The sequence below is a fragment of the Mastigoproctus giganteus genome, chromosome 4, assembly GCF_048544385.1.
Source record: "Mastigoproctus giganteus isolate SK-2022 chromosome 4, ASM4854438v1, whole genome shotgun sequence".
NCBI classification, from domain to species: Eukaryota; Metazoa; Arthropoda; class Arachnida; order Uropygi; family Thelyphonidae; genus Mastigoproctus; species Mastigoproctus giganteus.
Window position 1 is genome coordinate 141568708 of NC_143578.1, and position 13376 is coordinate 141582083.

The 13376-nt window shown below is 38.7% G+C and overlaps 1 protein-coding gene across 3 annotated transcripts in view; it reads right to left on the minus strand.

The window, feature by feature from the left end:
* The window catches only part of Dbct (Dihydrolipoamide branched chain transacylase E2), a 561035-nt gene that overhangs the window by 135597 nt on the left and 412062 nt on the right, over window positions 1-13376 (minus strand). For all 3 annotated transcript variants that reach the window (XM_090372955.1, XM_090372954.1, XM_090372953.1), the window contains exon 7: window positions 8784-9052. In XM_090372955.1, coding sequence (XP_090229081.1) covers window positions 8784-9052 — 269 coding nt within the window. The remainder of the gene's footprint in view (window positions 1-8783; window positions 9053-13376) is intronic.

Consider the following 13376-nt stretch of genomic DNA (forward strand, 5'->3'; position numbering starts at 1 on the left):
AAATTCGCGTCATCACTGAGAATATGGTTCATCTCTAATGAATTGTTTTGAGTTAAAACCGATTTAAAATTTGTTAGTCGAGCAGCATGATTGTGGGGACACTCAAGGAGAATGTGTTTCACTGTAAGTAGGGCTGAACAATGACAACAGTGAGGAGGTTGATCCCCTTGTTAACAAATGGAGGTGGGTCAGATGGGAATGGCCAATGCGTGTCCTTGCAAGGACAACCTCTTCTCGTGTGTTTAATCGCAAACTAGATTTCCAGTATTGTGGCTTTTGCTTTATTTGGAAAAGTTTGTTATGTTATGGGTCTGTTGCTGCCATACTGATGTCCATTGGTCAATACATAACTGTTTTATGATGAGTTTACAGTCTATATAAGGAATCGAGGTAAGTGGGTTGATTGGATTTTTTGCTGCTTGATCTGCTTTTTCATTTCCCTGGATTCCAGCATGCCCGGGAATCCAGCAGAATCTTACGTCTGTGTTATACTCTGTGAGATTAATTAACTCTGCTCTGATTTCTTTCAGGATAGGGTGAGAGTTCGGACATTTATGTTGTAAAGCGGTTACTGCATTCAAGGAATCGGTATAGATTATTATCTCTTCATTAGACCTGTTTTTGATGTTTTCGATAGCCATTTTTATTGCATGAAGTTCAGCGGTGTAAATACTGCAACTTGGGAAAAGTTTTTGAGGGATTGCACAAGTGGGAAGTACTACTGCAGCGCCCACATCTGTATCAGATTTGGATCCATCAGTATATATTTGCAGACAGTGTTTGTTTGCTGATGCATGAGCTCAATGTAGCTGCTGTATATTTTCATTGTTGTTTTCCCCAATTTCGAAAAAAGTCATCACATAAAGTTTTAAAAGTGGACCATGGAGGCTCTATTTCTCCTGTATCTTGGTGGATATTGTCGAGTGGGACACTCCAATACTGAGCAACATACTTCAATCTGATTCCAGCAGGTTTATTTTCATTTGGTTTATTCCTGTAGAAATTTATGAAAGACGGGTTAAAGAGGTAAGGACAGATAGGATGCGAGGGCATACTCCGAAGTTTTGCAGCGTACATAAGCAGCAGCATCTATCTCCTTAAGGATAATGGAGGTTCATGTGCGTCAATATATAGACTATGCACTGGAGATGTTTGGAAGGCACTTAGAGCTATTCTAAGTGCATTATGTTGGATGGTATTTACGGACTGTAATGCTGACTTTCTAGCTGAGTCATATACAGGTGCACCATAGTCTAGTCTGGATCGGATTATGGTTTTATATAAGTGAAGAAGGGAGTATCGGTCAGCTCCCCAGGATATGCAGAAAGAACTCTAAGGATATTCATTTTTTTCAAACAAATAGTTCGTACATGCTGTATGTGTTTTAGGAAGTTTAATTTCTTGTCCAATATTAAACCTAGGAATTTAATATTGTCATTGACTGGAATAGCATGATTTCCCAGGCGCAATTCAGGATCAGGGTGCAGTTTTCGTTTCTTGCAGAAGTGTATAGCAAACGTTTTCTGAGGTGATAGTCGGTAGCCATTTTGTAACATCCATGATTGCGTTTTTTTATTGACAGCTGGAGTTTCCTTTCAATGGAGAACATATTTTGCGAGTGACTGGATATAGCGAGATCGTCAGCATAAAGATAAGTTTCTACCGAATTCGGGATGCTGTTGTTAGAGTGTGTATTCTAACTGCGAAGAGTGTAGCACTGAGGACTGACCCTTGTGGGACTCCTTCCTCCTGTATGCAGATTTTCGAGAGTGAACTTTGAAAATGAACCTGAAATGTTCGATATTCGAGAAAGCTCTGAATTAATGATGGTAAATGCCCCCTTAGTCCTAGGGCATGTAAGTCACGAAGGATGCCATGACGCCACGTGGTTTCAAAAGCTTTCTCTACATCTAAGCTCACCATGACCAAATGTTCGTTCTTTATGAATGCATTTCGCACATTTGCCTCAGCCTTAATCATAAGATCTAGGGTAGACCTGTTTTTACGAAATCCAAACTGATCGTTGTTCATAGTAATTTGAGTTATAAGATACCAGGTGAGGCGACTGTGTACCATTTTTTCCAGAGTCTTACCCAGACAGCTAGTAAGTGAGATTGGTCTATAATTATGCGGGTCTGATTGGTCTTTTCCAGGTTTTGGAAAGGGTAGAACAACAGAATGTCTCCAGGAAATAGGAAAATAATTTGCAACAAATATTCGATTAAAAAGTTTTAGGAGGGAGTAACGTGTGCCCTCATTTAGATTCTTTAACATTAGGTAGTATATGCCGTCTGGACCAGGTGCACTATTGGCTGAATTTTTTAAGGATTCTTCTAATTCATACATGGTTAGTGGTTTATTATAAGAGGGGGCTGACTTCGTTCCGAAATTTATTTTATATTTTTCAGTTATTGTTTTGGCTTTTAGGAAAGTTGGATCATAAGCGGTTGAGGAAGAATGGTGAGCAAAAGATTCCGCGAGGATGTTTGCAATATCCTCTGGAAGGGTTTTCTCTTGTCCTTTATAGACGATGATTGGGGAAGGAATTGATGGAAATTTACCAGTAAGGAATCTTATTTTCCGCCAGATTAGTCCTGCACTTGTGTCTTTAGTGACAGATGAAGCAAAACGAATCCAAGATTCCTTTTTAGCTTTTTGCCGGGTGTAGCGGGCATGGGCTTTTAGTTTCTTAGCATTAGCATTAGCATTAGTAGAGGCATCTGATGCAAGAAAGCAAGCTTATGCAGCATCAGCCAAAAAAAAAAAAAAAAAAAACCCACTTCCACTTCACCCCTCAGTTCGTTCAAAATACCTGTCCAGCTGAGCCTTAAACTTATTTAGGCTATCAACCTCCACCACAAGGGATGGAAGTCTGTTCCACCAACCAACCACCCGCTGGCTAAAGGCAAATTTCCGCACGTCTATCCTACATCTGTCTTTCCTCAATTTGAATTTATGCCCTCGCAGGTGATTTTTCTGAGCTAGAGGAAGAATCCCATCAGCATTGAGCATGCTTAAACCATTCAAGGCTTTATACACCTCTATCAGATCACCTCGCTGGTGCCTAGTCTCCAGACACTGTAATTTGCAAAACTTAAGCCTTTCTTCGTAAGAGCACCCCTTTGTTCCATTCACTAATCTTGTTGCCCTTCTCTGCACTCGTTCCAGCAGCTCTACATCCTTCTTGAAATGAGGCCTCCAGACCTGTATACAGTACTCTAGGTGTGGCCTGACCATTGCCTTATACAATGGAACAATCACCTCCCTATCCCTGCTGGAAAAATTCCTGTATATCATTGACAATACTCCATGAGCTACTCTTGCAGCCCGTCTGCACTGCTCAGAGAACTTCATATCTGCCTGCACAACCACCCCCAAGTCCCTTTCATTCTCTACCACTGTCAGTGTAGTACCACAGAGTTGATACGTTGCTCTGGGGTTGCTGTTTCCCATGTGTAGTACTTTACATTTGTCAATGTTAAACTTCATTTGCCACCTCTCAGCCCATCTGCTCAACCTTTCCAGATCCTGTTGCAGCAGCATAGTGTCAGTAGTGTCCTTGACAACCCTGCCAACCTTTGTATCATCTGCAAACTTGGACATTAAGCTTGATATACCATCATCAATATCATTTATAAATACAGAAAACAATAATGGACCCAACACTGAGCCCTGAGGGACTCCACTAATAACATTAGTCCACGATGAGCAGTGTCCATTGATTACCACTCTCTGTCTCCTCCCCCTCAACCACCCTTTTATCCATAGCAGCAATTTGCCTCCAATGTCACACTGCTCCAATTTGTGTAGCAGTCTTCCATGGGCAACAGTATCAAAAGCCTTTCTAAGATCCAAGTATATAATATCAAAGTTATTCCCTGCATCCAGTTCTTTTGTGACTGCATCATAGTATCCAATCAAGTTGGTCAGGCAAGACTTCCCCTTAACAAAACCATGCTGTGTCTGAGCTATAACTGAAGTCTTGTCTAAATGATCCTGCAGTGCTTCTTTAATCAGTGCCTCCATTAATTTTCCTGGAACAGAAGTTAAGCTCACAGGTCTATAATTACTTGTGTCAGCCTTTGATCCTCCTTTGTGAATTGGGGTCACATTTGCACATTTCCAGTCTATGGGTACCTCACCTGAGTCCAAGGAAGCTCTCATAATTATGGCTAAGGGTTTGCTTACTTCCTTTGCTGCCTCCTTTAATATAACTGGATAGATCCCATCCACCCCGGGTGCCTTTCTTGTGTTTATCTTCAACAATTTCTCCTCCACTTTACTCTCAGTTATTTCAAGATTCTGTAGCTTACTGCTAGAGTTGAATACACCTCTGGCATTACCCTCGCTGAATAACTCCTCATGTGTGAATGTCGATGCAAAATATTCATTTAGTTTGTTAGCTACCTGAGCAGGATCATCAACAGTTGACCCATCAATATCAAGTGGACCAATCTGATTCATCCCCTTCCTTCTAGAGTTTACATAAGTAAAGAACTCTTTGCTGTTTTTCTTTGCATCCCTTGCCAAGGATTTCTCGTAATCTGCCTTCGCCTGCCTAACCTCCTTGTATATAATGAAATTAGCAGTGGTTGGATTCTTTCGAAACTGATTCCACGCTTTGTTCTTCTCTCTCTTAGCAGTGTTACATGCTGAATTCCACCAATAGTTTTTGTGTTTGGATCCTTTATGTGAAGTTCGAGGAATGGTAGTAGCAGCAGCTGTCAACATTTGTTCTGTGATATGTTTAACGGCGTTATCTATGGAGTGATGTTGGATAATATCATCCTCTAGTGTAATACTAGATGCATATTTATTCCAGTCAGCTTTTGAGAATTTCCATTTAGATCGACTGCTTACTGGTAAGTTTGTCCTTGTGCAGAGCTTACAGATTATAGGGAAATGATCACTATTTAATGGGTTCTCTGAGACTCTCCAATCGAAGTCTGGAAATAATGTGGGTGAGCATATCGACAGGTCTATAGCAGAGGTTGAGCCTGTTGGAAAATGGACATATGTGTGGGAGCCTGTGTTAAGCGGAGTGAGATTATTCTTTACAAGAAAAGCCTCTATCGTGCGACCCTGATTGTCTGTCTGCAAAGATCCCCATAACTGGTGATGCGCATTAAAATCGCCCAACAGGCAGAATGGAGAGGGTAGTTGTAGGATAAGGTCATTTAGTTCAGTTATCGAACAGATCTGATTTGGTGAGATATATATTGATACAAGTGTAAGCGTTTTACCAAGAGCAAGGCGTACTGCAACAACTTCTAATGTGGTTTGTAGGGGTATGCGTCTGGAAGGGATTTTACTATCAAGGGATTTTACTATAGCTACACCACCATGTGGAGAGATCCTGTCATGCCTGAATATTGTATAGTTTTTAACTGAAAGTGTCACTTGCGGAGAAAGATTCGTTTCTTGTAGACAGATGCCTACTGGATGATGCCGGTTTATCAAATTGTGAATATCGTCTATGTTGCTATGGAGGCCTCTACAATTCCATTGAATCAACTGATCCATTATTTAGTTTTGAAGTAGGCGTTTCTGACTGTTTTTTAGATCCAATCTGTTTATGGCATTCCAATTTTATTTTATCTTTTCTTGGGAAAGTGGGTCGTGCAGTATCCATGTCTTCTTCAGCATGTATTTCTAAAACTGTTTCATCATTATGAATTTTGTCATCGATTTCCATATCTGCGGTTAGAATCTTTTGAGGTTTAATATTTCTGAGACTCTCAATATCTGAGTGTGATGGAGTAATAGCTGGTGGTACGGTGACTGGGGTATTATTTGCTTGGTCTTTTACATGTTCTTTAGGGGACTCCAGCGGATTTGCTAGGACAGCTCGTGCCCAGTCGGAAATGGATGTAGCTGGTGGTATAGACACTTCAGTTTGAGTTCCTTCCGTTTTGTGTTTTTATGTTGCGGCTGCATATGTGAGTTTTGGTACTGAGAGTAAAACTTGTTTCCTTGCTTCTTGGTAAGTCACTTTGTTTTCTATTTTGTACTTTTGTATCTTCTTTCCAGTTTTCCAGGTTTCACAGATTTTCGAGTAAGCTGGATGGTTACCTTTACAGTTTGGACATACTGATGTTTGTGCTGGACAGTCTGTTTGTGTGTGTTCCTTAGATCCACAGTTGGGGCACACTGAAACCCCTCTACACACTGTTTGAGCATGGCCAAATTTTTGGCACTTGAAGCACCTGAGAGGATTGGGGATATAAGGTCAAATATGGCAGTTCAGATATCCAGCCTTAACTGTAGCTGGAAGGATTGGTGTAGAAAAGGTCAGTATAACACTGCGAGTGGGAACTAATTCACCATCTTTCTTGATTTTAATTCGCTTTGCCCGTACAACTTTTTGGTCTTGTAGCTCTTGGACTAATTCCTCTTCGGTAACATTTATTAAGTCCCATTCAGACAGCACTCCTTTAAATGAATTTAAGGAGGAATGTGGAGTTACTGTGACAGGAATATTCACGAATTTTGAAATTCTTTGCAGGGCTTCAGAGTGCCTGCTATTCATTGTCTCTACAAGTAGATCTCCAGAGCGGAGTCTTTTCACCATTTTAGGTGGCCCAGCAGCATTCTCGAGACATTTCTGGATAAGAAATGGAGAAAGTGCACCTACTTGTTGACTTGTTTGAGAATGTATAATAAGAAACAGTGGTGTTTCCTTTTTGGATCCTTCTGTTCTTTGTCTCTTGGGATGGGAACTGTCAAAGTCAGTTTGATCTGTCCTTGAATAAGTTGAGGCATGAGGCTCAACAGATGGATTACGGACTTCGTGATCCGTTAGCTCCTTTTAGCCCTTGGCAGAGAACCTTTTCTGCCAAGGTTACCGGCCCCGCCACGGGGAGGCAGGAGCAGTGCCGCTAGAGTGACCAAGCGGTGTAAGTTAATTTGTTAGTTTTAAGGAAAAGAAAAGAAAGGTGGTTTTCCTTTCTTAAACTTACTTACAAATCGTAAGAATAAGTTAATGGTAAATTACCTTAAACGTAAGAAAAACTTTTGAAAATTAACAAGATCTGTAGCACTGAGAAGACGCTCTGTAAATCGCTCAAAGAATCGCTCGATCACAATAACGCTTGGCACCCGGGGCCAAAAATGGATGGAAACCTGTGTCTGGGTAGAACTGTTTAAGTTGGATTGTTTGCAGAGGCGTCTTCTGTTTGACTGGGGTTTCACATCTCATGTCCATCTCTTTCCCTTTCTTTTCTACCAATTTTTTTGCTATCTATCAGAAGATTTATTTTGAGGTTCTTTTTAATTCCAAAAGTAAAAGCCGAGTCTGGGTAAAGTCAGCCCTGGGCTAAGTTTAAGCAGAGGTTGAGAGCTTGCTCGTTTGAAGTGGCCTCTTCTGTTTTATGGCTGTCTCTTGTCTACTCTTGTCTACTTTTGTCTACTCTCTATCAGATGACTTTTTGAGATTTTGGAGTTTTTTTTTTTTAAATCCCAAAATCGAAACCCAGATCGGGGTAGTGGCATGGAGTTTAAATAAAAATCAATATACTTCTCCATTGGAGCAGTGCTTTTTATTTAGACTAGTGTTATACCAAGGCAAGGCAACTCAAGGCAAAATGCCTCCATAACATGAGACCAATGCACTATTTTCAAACAGCTATATACAGAATATATGAAAAATTATTTTTTGTAAGTATCACACCTTGAGGCTTTTGTCCTGAACTTAATTATGTATACATCACTTACTGTCCCATCTTTCTTCTCACATATTGCAGATATATCTCATCACTGGGCTGTTCAGGTCTTCAAAATCGCTATTTTGCCCACCAACGAGATTTCTAAAAGGATAAAAGGCCGGGTATGAGTAGTGGTATACTTCTCCATTGGATCAGTGCTTTTCATTTAGACTAGTATTATACAGAGGAAACTTGTGACAAATTGCCTCCATAATACGATACTGATGCATAAGTAGCAAACCCAGTTTGCTCACAGCTAACTATACCCAACACATACAAAGACATTTTATAGATTTCATAGCTTGTGACAAATTGAAGCTTTTGGTCTGAACTTAATGACGTTACTTCCAGTTATAATTTTCATGTGTAAAACCTTAAGACATCGACAATTTGAATATTAGTTAATTTGAATGTTTGAATCTTTGCCATTAATAAAACAAACAAATTACTCAGAATGAGGACATAATTTAGAAAATATTAAGAAAACATTAATTAAATACTGATTATATTCAGAAAACCTTATTAAATTAAAGTTTTCCAAATTATGTCTTTGCAATCAGTATAATGCTTGTAAAACAATGTTTTACAAATTGATGGCTCCTGCATTTTTAACTAATGCCCTTCATCTCCTTCACTCAAACCTTGACTCCATTTGAAAACTATTTATGACTCCATTTTAAAAACAGACTATTCTAGCACTATCAATCAGAACATTTTTAAATCTTTAGTTTTAAATTCTTTAGTTTGATACTCAACCTTGTTTCTGATTCCATTTTGGAAACAGTCTATTTTAGTGCTGTCTATCAGAATGTTTGAAATTCTTTAATCTGACGGGGATAAAGTTGAGTTTTATTGTAAACTAGTTTTCAGCTTTAATACATTTTTAATGGGTAAAACACTGTGGGTAGGAAAATATTTTTCAGTAACCTTCATATATATTGCATGCATCCATTAAACATGAATCAGATTTTCTTTATGTTCATTTATAAATATTCAATTATTTGAATTTGATCTTGTTTAGATAACAGAAACTTAATTGCAAATAGAAATAAGAAAACTTTATCCCTTTTTAGTACTTACTTTTATAAAGAAAGGCATGTAAGAAAATTTTATTCCATGATTCTCTGCTAATTTCTTCAATTCATGTCTTAATTTACATAATGTAGTGACATCAATTTCATCACAGTAACCAAAATGTGGAATAAGCAAAGATTGGCTCATTGTTTTTACCATAGTTTTTCTAAATCCTTTAATTGGCTCTCTTTTATCTTTTTCAGCTATTGCAGTCACAGATACTGGTAGAGGTAATTTTGTAGATGAAACTTCATCCGATGACAGAGAAGCATGATCTGATATTTTAGAAAAATAAATTAGTAAAATTATTATTAATGGTGTATTATTTATAATATTTAATATATTCAAACACAAAATGCTCAAGGCATAATTATATATGGGTTTTAAGTATTAATAAACTATATAATATCGCTGTAGATACACCATAGTTTACCCATAAATTTAAACTATGTATTTCTAAAGTAAGAGAAATTTACCTCAATATAGAACGTAGAACACTTCCGTATGATACTCTCCAGAAATTAAAACGAAAAAAAATTGAAAAACTTACATTAGAGTAACAAATAATTAAAAATTAATTTAATCCAATAAAACCCAATTTAACACAATTAAAAATCAATTTAATGCAATTAAAAATAAGAAAATTAAATAAAAGAATTTTAAAGAAAAAATTGCAAAACGATTTTCCTTCCTGAAGCTGACAACGCTTTTCTACAATATGTCGTGATCACAGGAATGAAAATTACCAAATAGGGTTGTGCATGACACTTAAATAGGGATATTTAGTCTTCGCGCATGCATGTAAAAGCCCATGAATCGGAGATCAGATATGGCAGACGAAAATTAACAGAATATTTGGGTGATTTAATTTCTACTGTTTCTGCAATTAATAGTTGCATATAATTACGTTGGACACTAGTATTTTAGCCTCATTAAATAAAAAAGTATGTTTTTCGTTAACGGCGTGAAAAGCTAATTCTGATGCTGCTGAACGAGAAGCATGAGCTGAGGCCGCATGTTGATTAACACAAATATTCAAAAGAAAACGCATATATAAATGCGAATACAACTAAAATAGACCTGTTAGTTTAACTTCTGTTCCAGGGAAATTAATGGAGGCACTGGTTAAAGAAGCACTACAGGATCATCTAAACAAGATTTCAGTTATAGCTCGGACACAGCATGGTTTTGTAAAGGGGAAGTCTTGTCTGACCAATTCAATGGATACTATGATGTGGTCACAAAGGAACGGGATGCAGGGAATAACTTTGATATCATATATTTGGATCTTAGAAAGGCTTCTGATACTGTTGCACGTGGAAGACTTCTGCACAAATTGGAGCAGTGCGGCATTAGAGGCAAATTGCTGCTATGGATAAAGGGATGGTTGAGTGGGCGACAACAGAGTGGTTTATTATTATTTCGTATGGCAAAAATGAGGATACATTTGTAACAAACAATGTCAAAAAATAAATAAATAAATTACAATAAGCCTAAAAACAATATTTACAGAAAAAAATTATAAGTAACATTTGATGAATTAAAATGTAACGTCCAGTTTACTCAGCCACTTAATAGCATCAATCAGTAACACTATGTAGATCTTGGATGGAGCCTTCAAATCTCCTCTTTGGGCACTCCGAGATGACATGCTGGATGGTCTGGGGCACGTTGTCACATTCGCAGAATGGGTTTTCAGTTTTTCCCCACTTATGCAGCCAAAACTTGCATCTTCCGTGATTTGTTCGGATTCTGTTCAGGGATGTCCATTCCTTTCTTGGCAAGTTGAAACCTGGAACAGCTCTGCATGGATCACTGACTAAGCCCAGGTGGTCGGGATTTGAAGTAGTCCAGTCTTTGCGGCAGGTGTGGTCAGCATTAAAATGTGACTTGATAAGTTTCTCGCCTAGCTTCCATGAGGGGTTCCTAGACTTCAATCTCTCCGGCTTCTGGGGCTTGCAATCCTGATGTATGGGCAATTGAGGATTTCTTTGACATTTCTGCCATTCTTTCAGCAAGGCTATTTCTCTTCTTATATGAGGGGGGTAGATGTTAGATAACACTGGTAGCCATTTTAAAGGTGTCGATTTAATGGTCCCTAATATTGTCCTCATTGTGTCATTCAGTTGGGTATCAACTTTTACAGAGTGTGCACTATTAAGCCATACGGGGCAACAATATTCTGCAACTGAGTAGACTAGGGCAAGAGCTGATGTTCGTAGCACCGTTTCGTTTGCTCCCCAGCCTGTTCCACTGAGTTTATGCAAGATGTTATTCCTAGTTTTTATCTTTGCTGCAATATTACAAAGGTGTTGTTTATATGTCAGTGTTCGGTCCATTATAATTCCCAGATATTTTGGGCAAGGGTTGTGTTTCAGTCGTTGACCTTTATATTCCACTTGTGGCATATAGTTAGCCCTATGATTATCCAGATGAAAACAGCTAACTTCGGTTTTATTTAAATTAGGTTTAAGTCGCCATGTGTGAAAATATCTATTCAGGTTATGAAGATCCTTTGTAAGTACAATTCCGGCTGCACTGAAGTCAGTAGACTGGGCAGTCAGGGCTATGTCATCTGCGTACATGAATTTCCTAGAAGCAGTTGCTGGAAGATCTGCAGTATAGATATTAAATAATAATGGGGCTAGAACTGATCCTTGTGGTAAACCATCGTTTAATATATAGGGCTTGCTCACTCTGCCATTTAAGTGTACTTCAAACACTCTGTTGCATAACATATTGTTAAGTAGGATCGCAAGGGGCTTACAAGGAATAATCTTCAGAATCATTCCTTGTCGCCATACTGTGTCATAAGCTGATGTCAAGTCCACAAAGACTGCAAGGGTCTTCTTCTTATCTTGGAATCCGTTCTCGATATGGCTGGTAAGTGCCAGTACCTGATCGCAGCAGCTTCGGCCTGGTCGGAATCCGGCTTGTTCAATTGGTATGTGTTGGAAGGTTGTGGTTGAAATTCTATTGTAAACCATTCTTTCAATTAATTTATAACATATATTTAAAAGTGCAATTGGGCAATAATCTTCAGGGCAAGATCCACTTTTCCCAGGCTTTAGGATGGCAACTATTTTAGTTCTCTTAAACAAAGACGGGAACCTACCATTCTGCAAGATGTCATTAAAAAATTTAACTAGCCAATTCAGAGCTCTTGGACCACAGAGTGGTAATCAATGGACACCGCTCTTCGTGGACTAATGTTATTAGTGGAGTCCCTCAGGGTTCAGTGTTGGGTCCATTGTTGTTTTCTGTATTTATAAATGATACTGATGATAGTATATCAAGCTTGATTTCCAAGTTTGCAGACAATACAAAGGTTGGCAGGGTTGTCAAGGACACTACTGACACTATGCTGCTGCATCAGAATCTAGAAAAGTTGAGCAGATGGGCTGAGAGGTGGCAAATGAAGTTTAACATTGACAAATGTAAAGTACTACATATGGGAAGCAGTAACCCCAGAGTAATGTATCAACTGTGCGGTACTACACTAACAGTGGTAGAGAATGAAAAGGACCTGGGGGTAATTGTGCAGGCAGATCTCAAGTTTTCTGAGCAGTGCAGTACGGTCTGCAAGAGTAGCTCATGGTGTCTTGTCAATGATATATAAGAATTTTTCTTGAAGGGATAAGGAGTTGATTATCCCCTTGTATAAGGCAATGGTCAGGCCACACCTTGAGTACTGTACACAGGTCTGGAGACTAGGTGCCTGCATGGTGATCTGATTGAAGTGTATAGAGCCTTGAATGGCTTGAGCATGCTCAATGCTGATGGGATTCTTCCTCTTGCTCAGAATAATCACCTGAGAGGGCATAAATTCAAATTGAGGAAAGACAGTTGTAGGATAGATGTGCGGAAGTTTGCCTTTAGCCAGCGAGTAGTTGATTGGTGGAACAGACTTCCATCCTTTGTTGTGGAAGTTGATAGCCTAAATAAATTTAAGGCTGAGCTGGATTGTATTTGTATTTAAAAGGAACTTAGATGTGTAATTAAATATGCTGAATTAAGAAACTATACAGATATAAAATCATTTATTGTCATCCAAAATGTAAGGGCAATACTCCATTAAACAAAGCTGGATGGGTTTACATAAACCACAGTGGGGGCCACATCTGATGGGTATGGGCTTGGCACACCCAGGATCCTGAGCCGGATATCAATCATTCTTCTCTTTCGTGGTGATTCCCTTTTAGTTCTGACTCTCTCTCTCTCTCTCTCTCTCTCTCTCTCTCTCTCTCTCTCTCTCTCACACACACAGGGGTAACTGCGGAATTTTTTTTTTTTTTTTTTTTTGGCTGGTGCAGCAAAAGCCGTAACTATAATAATAATAATAATTTGTTGACATTAGCCTTCAAGTTCTGTAGATTGTAAGTTTCAGGAAATACATATGAAGGAAGGTTGTTCCAGAAAACAGCAGCTGAATGAATAAACAAGGAAGATAAAAAGTTGGTTCTGTGAGTTTGAAGTTGGACAGTAAATGGATGTTGGCTGGTGGTGGCACGTGTTCGGACTGTTTTGAAAGAGAGATTGGAAATTATAGAAGCCAATTCAGAAGAACAGTGCCTGTGGAAATATCTGTAGAAAAGGCAT